General features: G+C 43.2%; 2 protein-coding genes across 14 annotated transcripts in view; one reads left to right on the top strand and one right to left on the bottom strand.

Moving 5' to 3' along the window:
• RCCD1 (RCC1 domain containing 1) overlaps nucleotides 1-15,602 on the top strand; it is a 48,488-nt gene that overhangs the window by 25,183 nt on the left and 7,703 nt on the right. The window contains exons 7-8 of one of the 10 annotated variants that reach the window (XM_060158493.1): nucleotides 11,395-11,537; nucleotides 13,258-13,768. The exons of 7 other annotated variants lie outside the window; for them this stretch is intronic. In XM_060158493.1, the coding sequence (XP_060014476.1) occupies nucleotides 11,395-11,507 (113 nt within the window). In that variant the 3' untranslated portion in view covers nucleotides 11,508-11,537; nucleotides 13,258-13,768. Of the gene's footprint in view, nucleotides 1-11,394; nucleotides 11,538-11,622; nucleotides 11,749-13,257; nucleotides 13,769-15,602 lie in introns of those variants that run through there. 2 more of the 10 variants (XM_060158484.1, XM_060158503.1) reach the window with 2 other exon arrangements.
• Nucleotides 1-15,602, bottom strand: part of PRC1 (protein regulator of cytokinesis 1) — a 29,109-nt gene that overhangs the window by 1,691 nt on the left and 11,816 nt on the right. For 2 of the 4 annotated variants that reach the window (XM_060158382.1, XM_060158400.1), the window contains 12 exons: nucleotides 15,248-15,380; nucleotides 14,768-14,890; nucleotides 13,081-13,314; nucleotides 12,833-13,003; nucleotides 11,473-11,622; nucleotides 11,020-11,167; nucleotides 10,080-10,216; nucleotides 7,725-7,820; nucleotides 6,514-6,660; nucleotides 6,184-6,294; nucleotides 3,004-3,114; nucleotides 1,380-1,556 (listed from right to left, as the gene is read on the bottom strand). In XM_060158382.1, coding sequence (XP_060014365.1) covers nucleotides 1,380-1,556; nucleotides 3,004-3,114; nucleotides 6,184-6,294; nucleotides 6,514-6,660; nucleotides 7,725-7,820; nucleotides 10,080-10,216; nucleotides 11,020-11,167; nucleotides 11,473-11,622; nucleotides 12,833-13,003; nucleotides 13,081-13,314; nucleotides 14,768-14,890; nucleotides 15,248-15,380 — 1,738 coding nt within the window. Of the gene's footprint in view, nucleotides 1-1,379; nucleotides 1,557-3,003; nucleotides 3,115-6,183; nucleotides 6,295-6,513; nucleotides 6,661-7,724; nucleotides 7,821-10,079; nucleotides 10,217-11,019; nucleotides 11,168-11,472; nucleotides 11,623-12,832; nucleotides 13,004-13,080; nucleotides 13,315-14,767; nucleotides 14,891-15,247; nucleotides 15,401-15,602 lie in introns of those variants that run through there. The other 2 variants (XM_060158392.1, XM_060158410.1) reach the window with 2 other exon arrangements.

Raw genomic sequence — 15,602 nt, forward strand, 5'->3', positions numbered from 1 at the left:
CGGCCTAGCCAGAGAGAAACAGATATTTGTAAGCGGCAAGTGGGTGAAGTGGGCTTGGCTGAGCAAACAAAAGAGAAAGCTGGACTCTGTCCAGCAATCAGCTAGCCAGAGTGACAAATACCCACCTTCTTTCTATAGGTAGAACCACCTCTGTCAAGTAACTTGACAAAAGTAAAAGAATATAAAGCTAGCTTCAGTGCTCAAAATGAACAATAGCCTTGGGCAGCCGTCACATTCTCCATCACTGCAGCAAGAGTCGATGCCCTAGGCTTTAACTCAGTATCCCCCACAAAGGTGAGGGGCAGGCTCACCTCTCAACAGCTAGATACTGAGGGAAGACAGAACACATTGTTAAGGAAAGTGCACTGCAGTTAAGTGTTGGTAAATGTGGAGTACGTTACTAGGAGCTGAAGAGCATTGTGGGAAAAAATTACTTTCTTCCAGTGCCTCATATATGCTTTAGCAGCTCAATGTGGTAGAAAATAGGCAAAGGCAAAGAAGCGAGCATTGGCTAGCTCAGAGTAGACAGAAAGGTGGCAGTTCAGCTCTGAGGGGTTAGTAAGACATATACTCCAGGAAGTAATCAGCACGCAGGCCAAGAACCTCATAGGCAGCACACAGCTGGGGCTCCCCTCCCCACGTGGTAGGGCCTCTATTCCTTGCAGCACATTGGAGGCCTTTAATGTCACAACTGGGGAGGGTGAAAGTTTTCTGTTGTGAAATAACATGATAAAAAAACTTTGCCTGACTTTAGATGGGGCTGAGAATCCAATTCAAGTCTGAACAAGTTAATCAGCAGGTTAGTCAGTCTGTTGGGAACTTAAGCCAGATATTTATTATTTCTGAAGTCCGTATTAGGAATTCCTGCTTCCTTTGTTAAAAAAAGGTTTTATGATAGTACAGCTGAGATTATTGGTTAGTGTAGCCCTGTGCCCAGATGGGAATGAAGCCAGCAGATGACAGATCAGTCTGGAAAAGGGACATGGGACATGCAGGGGTTGCCATACAGACCTGAAGCCCAACAGTGGAGCTGTCAGAGAGGGATGGATCCTTTTAAGAACAAAGAATTGAGACAATTACCAAGAACTCCACCAAGAGAGCACCAGGGCAGTGATGAGAAGGTTCACCTCCTGCAGCCAGGGAGTGGTATTTCTTAAGCAGAAGGATCCAGGTTAAATGTCTGCTTGCTGCTGCCATCTTTCTTCCTATACACCACCCTTAAACCACCCCTACCTCATGCCATGGTCAAGTCAGGAAAGGGATTCTCAGCCTCCAAAGAACTGTCCTAACTAATAGCCTGGGTGCCCTTGGGAAGATACCCACTCTGCCCCAACTGTGTGCTCCCCAGGGACTGGTAGATATTAGAAAAGGTGAATTACCGCAAACTCAGAATAGGTGCTGGCAACAGAATTAATGCTGAAGTTGCGCCGTGGGGGGGCCGAGGCAGGGTACCCACCGCTGAGGATGCTGCCATTGAGCTCCAGGTTCTCCTTGTTGGCTCCACGCTTGAGGCCACGGGGTGTTTTTTTCCCCGAACAGGTGGAAGTGGTGACTGGCTGTAGAGAAAAGAAAGATCGACCAATGTATCATCCTTATAATGACCACATACACAAATTATCAAAGGCTGATACCATCTTTATATTATTCGTGTGTCTGTAATCCTATACTTCTGGCCTTTTTTTTTTTTTTTGCGGTATGCGGGCCTCTCACTGTTGTGGCCTCTCCCGTTGCAGAGCACAGGCTCTGGACGCGCAAGCTCAGCGGCCATGGCTCACGGGCCCAGCCGCTCCGCAGCATGTGGGATCTTCCCGGACCAGGGCACGAACCCGTGTCCCCTGCATCGGCAGGCGCACTCTCAACCACTGCGCCACCAGGGAAGCCCTGGCTTATTTTATTTTTAAAATTTTTATCTTTTGGCCACGCCGTGCGGCATGTGGGATCTTATTCCCCAGCCAGGGATCAAACCCACGCCCCCTGCATTGGAAGCATGGCGTCCCAACCACTGGACCACCAGGGAAGTCCCTACTTTTGGTTTAAAAACATACAAATTCTTAATGATCTGCAGAACCCTTATCTTGAGCATAGTCTGTAAAATACCTGAAAGATTGAACACATTTTAGCACGCACTCCTCACTCCCTCCTTGGGTGAGAGTACCTATCTGCATCTACTTGTCCAGTGTCACTGGGCTGGAACCCACATGCAAGGACCTCGCTCAGTAGCAACTGAAGACCAGGCTTTGAACTGAGCCTATGGAGACTCTTCAGTTTCCCAGTCACATCCCAGTGCTTCCCGTGATACTGGACTGAGCTCAAAATGACCATTCTCTTCTCTCATTTAGTTTTTGACAGATTAGCTAGCTTTCATCTGTCAACTTTCAGCATCTCAATGATAACCGAATCCAGGGATCTTAGAAACTGGAACAAGTTAGGTGGGGCCCTGTATGGCTGAACCATACTGAGTCCTTTTTGTCAGCTCCATCTTAGGCTTACAGTCCCACCCCCTCCCCTTCCTGCATGACTGAGCTTCAGCTTACAAGGAATGAGGCCAAGCCAGACAAGTTCCCTATCAACTTTGACCCTTGCCTTCATCTGATTAAAAAAACTGGAAGAATGCCTTTTGCTGATGTAGATGATTAATGGTCTTGAGACCCTGGCAGGAGGAAAACCACCCAGTTCCTGTCACTACAGATGTGCTTCTCCCTAGTAGTCAGATTCTATTTTTAGCTTTGGCCCCCTTAAATCCCCCCATATCTCTTTCGCGCTTGAGTGCAGCTGCAAATGCCTCTGGGTCACTGTCTGCCCGATCCTGCCTGTATGCAAGTTACCCACAATAAACTTCATAATTGCACTTTATGAAGCTGCCTGCTTTGTTTTTAGGCCTCAAAGTTCCTTCTCAGTCCAGAGGACAGTATTCAATCTCTCCACCTCCCAGCAGTCCCCGGAGTACATAGGTTGGGGCAGTGTCGGGGATGTGCTTGTACACAGAGCATACTAAATACTAACCTTGCTGCCAGAAGGTGGAAGGCGAGACACAGGGGAGCGGCAGACTGTCCCCGAAAAGACAGGCCGAATGCTGCTGTTGGCCGTAGCATTGGACACAGTGGTAGTGTTCAGCTAAGAAGAAGAACACAGATTATTATTTATTTTTTTTTTTTTGCGGTACACGGGCCTCTCACTGTTATGGCCTCTCCCGTTGCAGACAGAGCACAGGCTCTGGACGCGCAGGCTCAGCGGCCATGGCTCATGGGCCCAGCCGCTCCGCAGCATGTGGGATCTTCCCGGACCGGGGCTTGAACCCGTGTCCCTTGCATCGGCAGGTGGACTCTCAACCACTGTGCCACCAGGGAAGCCCGAACACAGATTATTGATGTGAGATGACGTGCTTAGCAGCCCATCCCTACACTACAGAGAGTGAGGGTGGGAAGCAGTCTAAGACAGTTTTTACGGTGAAGAGCTTTGAGGACACCTGTGAAAAGCGTTCAGTGTTCCATAAAATGGGACAACCATTTTGTTTCCAAAAGTTAAACAGACAACTATCATAAGATCCAGCCATATCATTCTTGGGTATTTACCCAAGAGAAATGAAAGCATATATCCATACAAAGACTTACATATAAATATTTATAGCAGCTTTATGTGTAGCAGCCAGATAACTAGAATTAAGCCAAATATCCATCAACACAGGCAACTAGATAAGCAAACTGTGGTATATACGTCCAATGGAATACTGTTTAACAATAAAAAGGGGTAACCTACTGATACATGCAACAACAGATGAAAAAAGTCAGACACAGAAGTATACATACTATATGATTCTATTTATATAAAATGTTAGAAAATGCAAACTAATCAACAGTAACAGAGCAAAGCTGCAGTTGCCAGGAGCTAGTGGGAAGTGGGTGGGGGGAGGGAAATGGGCGGTAAGGGAAGCAAAGAGAAAACAAAGGGGCAAAAGGAAACTTTGGGTGTGATGGGTATGTTCATTATCTTGATTGTGGTGAGGGTTTCACGGTGCATACATATATTACAGCTTATTAACGGGTACACTTTAACTATTATGTGTCTACTTTATTCAATAAAGCTGTAAGCTTTTTCTTTAATTGGAAAAACTCTAGGTGGATTAAAAACCTTAAATGGGATAGCAAGACTATTCAAATACAAGACACAAACTAGGAAATACAACACAGGAAAATATCTGTGTGCCTCAGGTCCTGGGTAGGTTATGTGCAACTACAAGCCATTAAGAAAACAGGTTGAAAACACTTTTACTATATTGATATTAATAACTTTTTGTTCATCAACAAAACACCATAAAGAGTAAAAAGACAAGCTACAGGGACTTCCCTGGTGGCGCAGTGGTTAAGACTCTGAGCTACCAATGCAGGGGGCCTGGCTTCGATCCCTGGTTAGGGAACTAGATCCCACATGCATGCCGCAACTAAGAGTTCGCATGCCACAACTAAGGAGCCCACCTGCCATAACTAAGACCCGGCACAACCAAAAAAAAAAAGATAAGCTACAGAAGACACACACAAATGCTGGGAAAAGCTATTGTAACACAACTGACAAGGAAATAGCATCCAGAACATACAAAGAATTCCTATAAAATTTGCAAGAAAGAAACAAAATGTTCCAACAGAAAAACTGTCAAAAACTTCTCGGAATAGGAAATCCAGAAGGCTAATGAACATGGCAAAAGGTTCAACTTCATTAGTAATTAGGAAAATGCAAACTAAAAATATGAGACATTACTTCACACCCATCAGATGGGCAAAAATTGTAAAGTCTGAAAATATCACATGTTGGCAAAGATTGAAGCCAGAGTAGCACTTAGGCACTACCACTGGAAGCGTAAATTGTTATAACTGCTTTGGTATCACAGACTGAATGATCAGTGCAGCCAGCACTTGAGAAATGTTTGAATGCAGCACTCTTGAGATCATGGGCCATATCACTTAATCTTTGTGTTCTCAGCATCTAATAGAGAGAGTCTCAAACTTTTAATGAAAACAAACATTTTGGACTTCCCTGATGGCACAGTGGTTAAGGATCTGCCTGCCAATGCAGGGGACATGGGTTCAATCCCTGGTCTGCGAAGATCCCACATGCCACAGACCAACTAAGCCCGTGTGCCACAACTACTGAGCCCATGTGCCGCAGCTACTGAAGCCTGCACGCCTAGAGCCCATGCTCTGCAACGAGAAGCCACCACAATGAGAAGCCCGCACACCGCAATGAAAAGTAGCCCCTGCTCACCGCAACTAGAGAAAGCCCACACACAGCAACAAAGACCCAACAGAGCCAAAAAAAAAACCCAAACCTTTTTTTTCCCAACCCTTTCTAGAATTTTATAACACATATTTTTAAAATTTTGTCACATTATTTTCCTAATAAAAAATTAACTACCTAATATCAAACAATAGGGAACTAGTTTAGTAAATGACACTATGTCAAAAGAATAGAATATATAGCTAAGAATGAGCATGTTATTTGAAGAAAGTTTGATGCTATGAAAAAAAATCACACCAATACCGACTAGGGAAAAAGCAGAAATCAAAATTATATGTGATCTCTATTTTGTGAAAATACACTATTTTAAAAAGCTTTTTACAGAAGCAGGAAAAACACCAAATAGTCTCATTGGTTCTCCTGGAGTCATTACAGGTGATTTTTAAAACATTTTATGTGTTATAAAATAATGAGTTGCAAGGGAAAAGGAAAATAATGCTCCACTTCATTTATTAAAGAAACGGTTTTAAAAAAACAAAGGAAGAAAGAAAGAAGGAAGGAAGGAAGAACTCCCTGATTTCCTGCTCTAGAGATTAAGGAGTATTAGGTATCCCCCTTGCCAAGCATGAAAGTCTTCTTTCACATAGTGCCATGGTCACTTGTTGGAATTACAGAATGAACCTCTGAAGGTTCTCATCATTACAAAATGTTGGCAGCTGCTGGCTCCCGAGTTTAATCTGGGACTCATCAAAGCTGGCCACTCCTTGACTGTCACTGTCAAGTCCCTACTCAGGATTGAACTGCAGAATTGCATTCACACTGTCAAATGGACTCAACCTGGAAGGCTAGAAAAATTCTTTCCCATCTCTGCAGGACAGAAGGCAAGAGATGGACAGAGCCCTAGCCTCAAAAATGCCTCAGACATGGCAGTTCATGCAGCCTCGTGTTTATTACCTTGCGCACTTTGCCCGGCGTGCCAGGTGTCAGTCCTCGCCGCTTGTTGGGTGTTCGCGGAGTACTACCATAGAGCATCTCTGTCTCAGTTTGCTTCTTGTTCTTTAGTTGCTATGTGAAAGTCAGAAGCAAGAGTGACAAATCCCAGAAGGAGAACAGGTCTGGGATGGGGGCAGAGGCAGGGCCAGAAATCTAGCGCAAGTCTCTGCACCCAGAGCTAAAAAGAGCTGCCATGAACTACTCCTAATTCAACCAACCTAGAGCCCTGGCAGAGACTCTGGGCTGCTCACTCATGCTGTCTTCTCCTCCTCCCAAACTGGGTTCACTTACTCGTTCCTGCTTGGCTCTCTCTTTCTCCAGTCGGTGCATCTCCCACTGTTCTGTTACATACTCCATGAACTTCTGCCCATTCACCACAAATGCCTTTGAATGCTCCTGTTCCCACATTTCAATCCTTGCTTTCAACTCCTCTTCCAACTGAGACCAGAAACAAGGACATGTTAATTACTTCAAATTTTTAGTGTGAAGCCCAAAAGAAATGATTCTCCCGAAGAATGCCTCCTCCCTCCCCAAAGTATCATTAGCCTGACTTTAGGTAGCTGGACCCACGTGGGAACAGGTTGGAGCGGCCAGAAATCAGTCTTGGGATGGTTCATTCATAATACACATGAAGGTGGGAAAAGGCGAGAACCCAGAGCCTGACCACTACAGTTTTGGCGCCCGAAGTTGGAGGCAGCTGGGGTAGACCAGCAACGTTAAATACGCAGTGTACACTAGAGCGGCACTATCTGGTCCAATCTGGAATCTACCTCTTACTGGCTGTGAACAGGTAGGCAAGTTACTTGTCAGTGCCTCAGTTTCCTCATCTGTAAAAATGGAATTAATAATACCAACCTCTAAAGGATGTTGTGACAATTAATAAATGGAAAGTACTTTGAAACAGTATATGGCACTTAATTCAATAAGTGTTAACTATTATTATTAAAATAGAGAATAGTAATGAAGTCCAAAGCACTTTCTCAAAAGGTTACGGGCTGAATTATCCCCTGACAAATTCATATGCTGAAGTCTTAATCCCCAGTACCTCAGAATGTGGCTTTACTGGGACACAGAGGTAATTAAGTTAAAATGAGGTCATCAGGGTGGGTCCTAATGCAACATGACTGGTAGCCGAATAAGAAAATGTGGACACGGACACACACAGAAGGAAGGCCACGTGCAGACACAGGGAGAAGACTACTATCTGGAGCCAGGACAGAGGCCTCGGAAGAAAGCAGCCCTGCTGACACCCGGGTCTCAGACTTCGAGCCTCCAGAATTGTGAGAAAGTGAATTTCTGTTGTTTAAACCACCCAGTCTCTGATACTTTGTTATGGCAGCCCTAAAAAGCTAATAAAACTTGATATTCAGTTGCTTGTACTAGGTAGGCCCAGTATATACTTATTATCCTTTACCTAAGGAAAAACAATTCAAAGCAAGAGATATACAAAAAGTGAGGTTTTTGTAGCCAAGCACCAAAAACTCTTTCAGTAACAATATTACCTTAGGGAGTGTCTTTTGGAGCTTGGCTCGCTGCTTTTCTTCTTTTAGAAGATTTCCTCCACGATTTGTAAATCGACTTGGATCTGAAGCCTTTCTCTGTGAAAAATACATTTTAATTAGAGTGAACCCCGGACAGTCAGACCAGTCACTTCTGCTAAGAATCCTCACTCTCATAAACAGATACATATTTTTAGGGAGACTTCAGAGTTTTGCATTCCCATCCACTTTTAGCAGTGAGAAATCGTGGCTTTCTAAGGCAGGGAGTGGGGTGTGAACACTCTGAGGCATATGCAAGATCATACACTGGGGTACAGGAAAACTAGTGTTTCCTTTTTAGTCTAAAAAGTAAGACAGGCTTTAATATTTAATGCATTTAATTTAAGGCTCCCTTCCTGGGTTCAGATGTCACCAACAGGAAATGGGGTATGCGGAAGGACAAGGGGGAGGTCTACACTCAGAGGGTTTGGTGGTGGTACCCCTACTTGCCCACTCACTTCCAGCATATTGAGACAATGCAGCTTAAATGTGCTCAGTTAAGGGGTTTATAGATAATCTGGTTTTTATTAAATTAACCCTCACAAAATGGACAAAAAATATAAAATGTTAGGGTTCTTATTCTTTTTAACATTTCTGTTTTTTGTTATTCTACAGTGTATACAGTATATCAGAACAGTAATATAAGTGTATAATTTGTAAATGTAAATTAGGTGAATACACTAAAAAACGGGACAGATAATCAGAAAAGTTTAGAAACAATCTTGACAATTTGGGGGCCAAACTGATAAATTCTATTTCCTCCAGACTGCTTGATTATAAGCAATAACTAAAAGGAATGGTAATTAGTTTCTTATTTTTTCTTAAATACTAGCATGTAAACAAGGGTCGCTTATTTGGCTCTTTACTGCCTTTATGTGTGTGTGTGTGTGTGTGCGCACACGTTTTTTTTTTACACTGAAGTATAGTTGATTTCCAGTATAAGTCTCAGGTGTACAACACAGTGATTCACAATTTTTGAAGTTTATACTCCATTTATAGTTATTATAAAATATTAGCTACATTCCATGCTGTACAATATATCCTCGTAGCTTATTTATTTTATACATAATAGTATGTACTTCTTAAACCCCTACCCCTTTATTGCCCCTCCCCCCTTCCCCCTCCCCTCTGGTAACCATTAGTCTGTTCTCTGTATCTGTGAGTCTGTTTCTTTTTTGTTATATTCACTAGTTTGTTTTATTTTCTAGATTCCACATATAAGTGGTATCATACAATATTTGCCTTTCTCTGAGTTATTTCACTAAGCATAATACCCTATAGATCCATCCATGTTGTTGCAAAAGGCAAAATTTAATTCTTGTTTATGGCTGAGCTCTTCACTGACTTTTATTACTCCTTGCTTTCAACCAGAAGTAAGAGGTAACTGAGGACTAGAACACTTGCTCTTAAACAGCTGTGAGCTCTCACAGTTTTTTCCACTTCTGAGTCCTAGTTTCTTGCCTGGAAACTTGAAGGAGTTAAACTCCGGATTCTCTAAAGGCCTGTTCAAGCTCTAATAGGACCAGTATGAACCTGACAGTGAGGCTCCTTGAGCTGCGTGCCCAAGGTGCCTCACTTGCCTTGTCCTAGTCCCAGTTCTGAGCTCTAAAATGCTCTAAGGGAATCGACTCGTGCTAAGTCTATCAAAACAAAAGGAATTCAGAGTATACAAATGTGCCCCAAATACCCAGGCAATTTTCTAATAACAAAAGTTGGAAGAGTACAGAATGTTAGTTGCCTGCCTCAACATCCATTTTTCTCTCCTTCCTTAGTAATAGAGCCTGAATTTATCTGCGATAGTGATTCTCCCAGCCTCGCCAGTAGTTGGTGTGGCATTTAAGCAGAAGTGCTGTGAAAAGAGCCTGGGAAAACCTCTTAGAGGGGGTGGAGGGGCAATGCCTTCTGTGTTCCCTCCTCCACCACACTGCCTGAAACGCTGTGGTGGGAGCTCTAGAACCACCCTGGACCGGAAGATAAGATCCACCCCTTAGTGGTAAAGGAGCTATGAGCTGGAGAAGCCTGGGACCCCCTGACTGTGGAATAGCCATACCTGCCTTGCACTGCCTACCTTTAGACTTCCTTTATGCAAGAAACTTCAACCTTATTGAAGGCATTAATTTTGGGGTTTTCTCTTACATGTTTCTGCATATAAGCTTGACAAATACAGATGGGTTAGCAGTAGTTTATAGACTTAATGATAAAGATGGTATTAGAAACCTGGTCAAGAGCAAAGGAAACAGGCCTCTGACTCTATACAGGGGACGCTTTCTTAACACTTCACTGTACTCTAAGGAAAACAGACAAAAACTAAGGCAGTACCTCGAACTCTAAGAAAAGCTTCCAGCTTTCTTCCCACTTCTGGACACCTTCAAAGAGTTCTTTGTGAACCTCATAGTAGTTTCTTAACTGCACAATCTCGGCATCATGGAGCTGAAGGAGATTTTCTGTATAGTCCTCTGCAAGATATAGGCCCAGTAGTTTTAAAAAATCCCTCTAGTGTTTAGTATCCCAATTTACTAATCCTTCATCCCCCTAAAATGGAAACAGAATTTTCTTCCTTACAGTAAAAATGACACACGAGTAAGTGTATGTTGTGGATAATAAAAGCCAGGTTTGTCCCAATCAGGCTGGTGGGACTAGAGACTAAGGGACTAGGGTGTGGACTAAAAGGACTAAGATTCTCAAAACTCTGTCATCTCTTGCCTTGTCTTAGGTTTCTTTCATATTCTTCCTTTCCACCCTGCCCAACAGAGGGCTGAGTCACAGAAAATGTACAAAAATGTTGAATTTAGTAAAGACGGCTTCATCTTTATATTCAGTTCAGGTCAGACTAGAATTCCATTGGGCCCTGGGGTCATACCTCGTGGGCTCAAATGTGGGCTCTGCCATTTACCTATTGTGTGTCTCTGGGTTAAGCTGTTCAACATTTATGTGCCTCAGTGTCCTCATCTCTTGACATGAGAATTAAGTCAGATAATCCTGTTAAGAGTCTGACATTGCGCCTGGCACAGAGTAAGCTCTTGCTAAACTTGAGCTTCACAACTACATGCTACAGAGATATTCTGCTTCAGAAACCAAGAGATCCCTTATTTCCCAATAGCATTTGCAAATGCTTATTTGAACAGGAATGGCAGTTTATGCTGAATGGCCTGAAAAGGTAGCAATGTCTGTTCAGTAGAGGAAATACTTCCCAGTTAATGTCTGCACTTGTAAAAGACAAGTGAGCAGGCCACATGAAGAGCGACACTTCTGTACGAACCAGAATAGTAAGGGGCAAAAGCTTGTCTCTGCTCCTGGCTATAAAAACACTGGTCCCAGTACTGAGCCAGCTCCACTCGTATTGCCTCAATCACTTTCTTCATGTTTTGCATTTTCAGTTCTTCCAACCGATCCACTTCTAATTGCAGCTGAAACAAAGAGACCTGTTAAAAGTGCTTGTCATACTTATATATTCACGTAGGTTTGCAAAATATTTTCCCCCTTTTTAATAAAATTACAATACAAAACCACAGAGGTAAGTCAACACTCTTTATAACGATGATATCATAGGAGCCAGAAATCTAAGAAACATACGCGAAAGATAAAAGATGAGCAGGCTACTGCCACTCTTTTCTGACGCTTGTCTTAAAAACAGGCTCACTCAAGGCAGAAGCTGGTAAAGACATCAGACTTGACACCAAAATGCTGACCCAGCGCCCTTTGGGTTTCTTACCGCTTTCCGGACCGTGGCCTTTGACCCAGTCATAACTGTGGCCACAGCTTCTCTCTCTTCTGCAGGTATTTGCAACCTATCCCAGAGTTCTCGTATCTGAGCACGCAGCCCCTCACACACTGCTTCGTTTTGTGATTTTCGCATTTCCAGCTGTAGCAAGGAAAGCCAGTGGTTATAGCAAAGACAGCAGCACAGAGAAAACTGGCCCTCTGGCCTCCTACAGAGACACATCTGTACCCACATGGAGAAGAAGCACTTTTACAAGACTGTGAAGAGGTGTGTTTTCATGACTTCTGAAAACAAACTGTAAGGCTGTCATTATGGTAGGATCTCAGACCCCAAGAATTAGGATTCAAATTTTTAATTAAAAAAAATTTTGGGGGCCTTCCCTGGTGGCACAGTGGTTGAGAGTCCGCCTGCCGATGCAGGGGACATGAGTTCGTGCCCCGGTCCAGGAAGATCCCACGTGCCGCAGAGCGGCTAGGCCCGTGAGCCATGGCCGCTGAGCCTGCATGTCCGGAGCCTGTGCTCCGCAACGGGAGAGGCCACAACAGTGAGAGGCCCACAGCAAAAAAAAAAAAAAAAAAAAAAAAAAAAAAAAAAAATTTCAATTAAACACTAAGCTAATTCAAATGACTATTATTATTTCATCCAAAAACCTCAATTTCAGGGGATTTCCCTCATGGTCCAGTGGGTAAGACTCCCTGCTCCCAATGTAGGGGGCCAGGGTTCGATCCCTGGTCAGGAAACTAGATCCCGCATGCATGCCGCAACTAAGGAATCCACAGACCGCAACTAAAAAAGATCCTGCATGCCACAACAAAGACCCAGCGCAGCCTAAATGAATGAATGAATAAATAAACATTTTAAAAAAAACTCAATTTCACATTCTCAGAGCTATATGTAAATTAAGGTTTTTGTTTAAAAAAAATCAAGGTTGTGTTTCAAATAATACTATTGTCTTTTTTTATTTGGCTGCATTGGGTCTTCATTGCTGCATGCAGGCTTTCTCTAGTTGCGGCTAGAGGGAGCTACTCTTTGTTGCAGTGCGAGGGCTTCTCATTGTGGTGGCTTCTCTTGTTGCGGAGCACAGTCTCTAGGCGCGCAGGCTCAGTAGTTGTGGCTGGCAGGCTCTAGAGCGCAGGCTCAGTACTTGTGGCACATGGGTTCAGTTGCTCCGCGGTACGTAGGATCTTCCCGGACCAGGGATCGAACCTGTGTCCCCAGCACTGGCAGGTGGATTCCTAACCACTGGGCCACCAGGGAAGCCCTATCTCATTATCTTAAAGGAAAAAGCTGCAGTTTTCTCAGATTGCTGGATACTATGGAGATCCCAGGCCATAATTTGAGTAGACATTACCTGCTGTAGCAACTTCTGTAGTGTTGCAATATTTTCCAAAGATAAACAAAAGGCATCTTCATCTTCACAGACCACATCTCTTTCAAAGCTTGTGTCTGGTGTGTGTTCTAATTCTTCCATACACAGTATGATCTGTCTCTTTATGTTGACGAACTCCTCATGCCTAGATGCCTATTAAAAAAAAAAAAGATTACAAGATACCTAGAGGAAAGTCAAATGACTTTTAGGAACTATGAATGTAAGCACACCTTTGTTTCCCTCAGAGTTGCCACGTGTTGTCTAAACTGGCTCAGCTCTTCTAAGCTGGGAACTGAGGTGCTGTCAATGTCATAGTGGGGCGTGCAAAGAATTTCACACAGTTCTTGATCTTGTTCTTGAAGTAGTTTCAGTTCTTGTTTTCTCTCCTTTTTCTGTTTTCTCATCAGTTCTACCTGAGTGCGCAAATCCTTTTCTAGCTGCAAGATGGTCGTCTCTCCTTCTTCCTATATGAGACAATGTACTATTGTGTTAAGGTTCCAAGCGGATTTCTTCAAAGGAAGAGAAGACAACGAAAGAGGACTAGGATGACAGACTTTTAGTTAAACTTACAAATAAATCAACTTACAGCTAACAGAATATGGCACAAAGAGGGTCCCCTAACAAAGGTCCCCAGTAAGGAAAGGTACCAGGGCACTTTTACAAGAGGTAAAAATTGGTTGAAAAGCTTATTTTGAATTAGCTACAGGGTAGTATATTTAGCTCCTAACTAAATGTTTACCCCAATAATCCTAAACATCACTCAACCAATAAAAATCAATTTAGTACTCCTTGCTCTACTCCTAACTGATAAGCAGGAGAAAAAACAAGTGGCAGTTATGTCCTATAAATTTTATTCAACATTGGTGAACTAAGAACTGTCATATAATTTAAGGGAGATGTACCACTGTATATCTAACTTCTCACCCAATTTCATATTGAAAATTTAAAAAAAAAGACTAAAGAAACTATTTGTCCAAAATCAATGATATTTATGCCATTTGTGTTGATTTCAGGAAGCTCTACTGATGTCACAGTCTGCCTGACTGTTCTTGGCTACCAGAAATGAATTAGCCTTAACCCTTTAGAGACAGTCTCCTCCTCCTAGGCTGACTCCACTGAGATACCCAGGCAGTTCTTTCTGTAACAGGGAGAGGGACCTGAGACCTTATTGGTACCACGTTAGCCACTGTGTGCTGTCCTTGCACCCACATCTATTCTAATTACCTTCCCAATCTCCATGTTTGTCTTCATTTTTATGATCCCAACACTGTTTTTACCAGTTCTAACCAGGGATATGTTTTGGGGTCCCTCTGTCATTCATGTCATGCTTGCTGGTGTCCTCATTTAAGTCCGATTTGTGCTGGACCACAGGACAGCAACCTCTCAGCAAGGTACACAGATAAACATGGCATGCCCTGAATTTGACTACGCTCTCTTGATATTCCAGCTGTGGAGACATCTCTTCTCAAGTGGCCATTCTGGCTAGTTCAGTGAGGTGTAGCTTTCGGGTATGAAAAAATCCACAGAGGCAGGTTTTTTGGGTTTTTCCTTATATCACTAGTCACTTTTGTATCCTAAGTAGTTCTCTTCATTTTCTTTCAAAGAAAGAATGGAATGATATCATCTATGCCTAGCTCAGAGTTCAAAAAAATTTTTGTGTCCTACAAATTGATAGTTAGAGGCTTGTTTTTGATTAAAACATTTCAACACTTAGCTGCTTCACCTCTCAACAGGGCAACTCTTCACATAAGTGAAAACTGCTTTGCTGGAACCAAGTAACTAGGCAGCACATTTTTCCCATTTCTCATGTCCAGTATCAGCCCTACAAGGAAACTTTCCACCTGTAGCCCCGAATCAAAGTTCTTCCCTAAATCTCAGACCCAGGCAGGATCGATCCCCTGACACCCTGCCATGTACCTGAAATGGCTCGACATGTAGCTCACTGCACAGAGTGTTCAGCTCTTTTTGGCAGATGGCTATGCTTTTGATGAGCCTTTCCTTCAGGCTTTCCTCTTCAGCAATCATCATATCCAGGAGGTCCTACGAGAGATGAAACAGTCCCATAAAAGTTTCGGGTGTTTTCCCCATTGGCCTCAAACAACAAACAACACCAAAACCCTCATAATTTCAAATTTTAAAGGAAGGACTTAAACAAAACCAGGACTTCCCTGGCGGTCCAGTGGTTAAGATTCTGTGCTCCCAGTGCAGGGGGCACAGGTTCAATCCCTGGTTGGGGAACTAGGATCCTATATGCTGCACGGCGCGGCCAAAACAAACAAACAAAAAACCAGGAGGAGCCTGTGACATCCTAGTGTCACTGCTATATGCTATCTTAGATGAGACACCAACATCCTTACCCCTGTCCCACTACAAAGAGATCAGTATTACTCAACTCACCTTGATATGCTTCTTTACAACCTCAGTTCTTTGTAACCGCTGGTCCTCTGGAATCCCAATCAATTCCCATATTTCCCGAAGGTGATTCAGGGCTTTCTGTAGACATACTATGGACTCCTCTGCCAGCACCTCACTAAAAAGCAAAAGAGAACCAGCTACATGAGCCACTGCCTCCAGACTAAAAGCAGTATTTACAGAAACTAAACAAACTAGTTTCGCAGTGGGCTCAAGGCTAAAACAAATTGAAAACAAGCATTCAGCTTAACTCATCTTGAACACTCCCCTATCCTTCTGCCTCCAAACACCAAAACACTGGCAAAGCAAAATCCAGTATCATATTATCAATTCAGTGTGG

Source organism: Lagenorhynchus albirostris, chromosome 1 (genome assembly GCF_949774975.1).
Source record: "Lagenorhynchus albirostris chromosome 1, mLagAlb1.1, whole genome shotgun sequence".
In the NCBI taxonomy this organism is placed as follows: Eukaryota; Metazoa; Chordata; class Mammalia; order Artiodactyla; family Delphinidae; genus Lagenorhynchus; species Lagenorhynchus albirostris.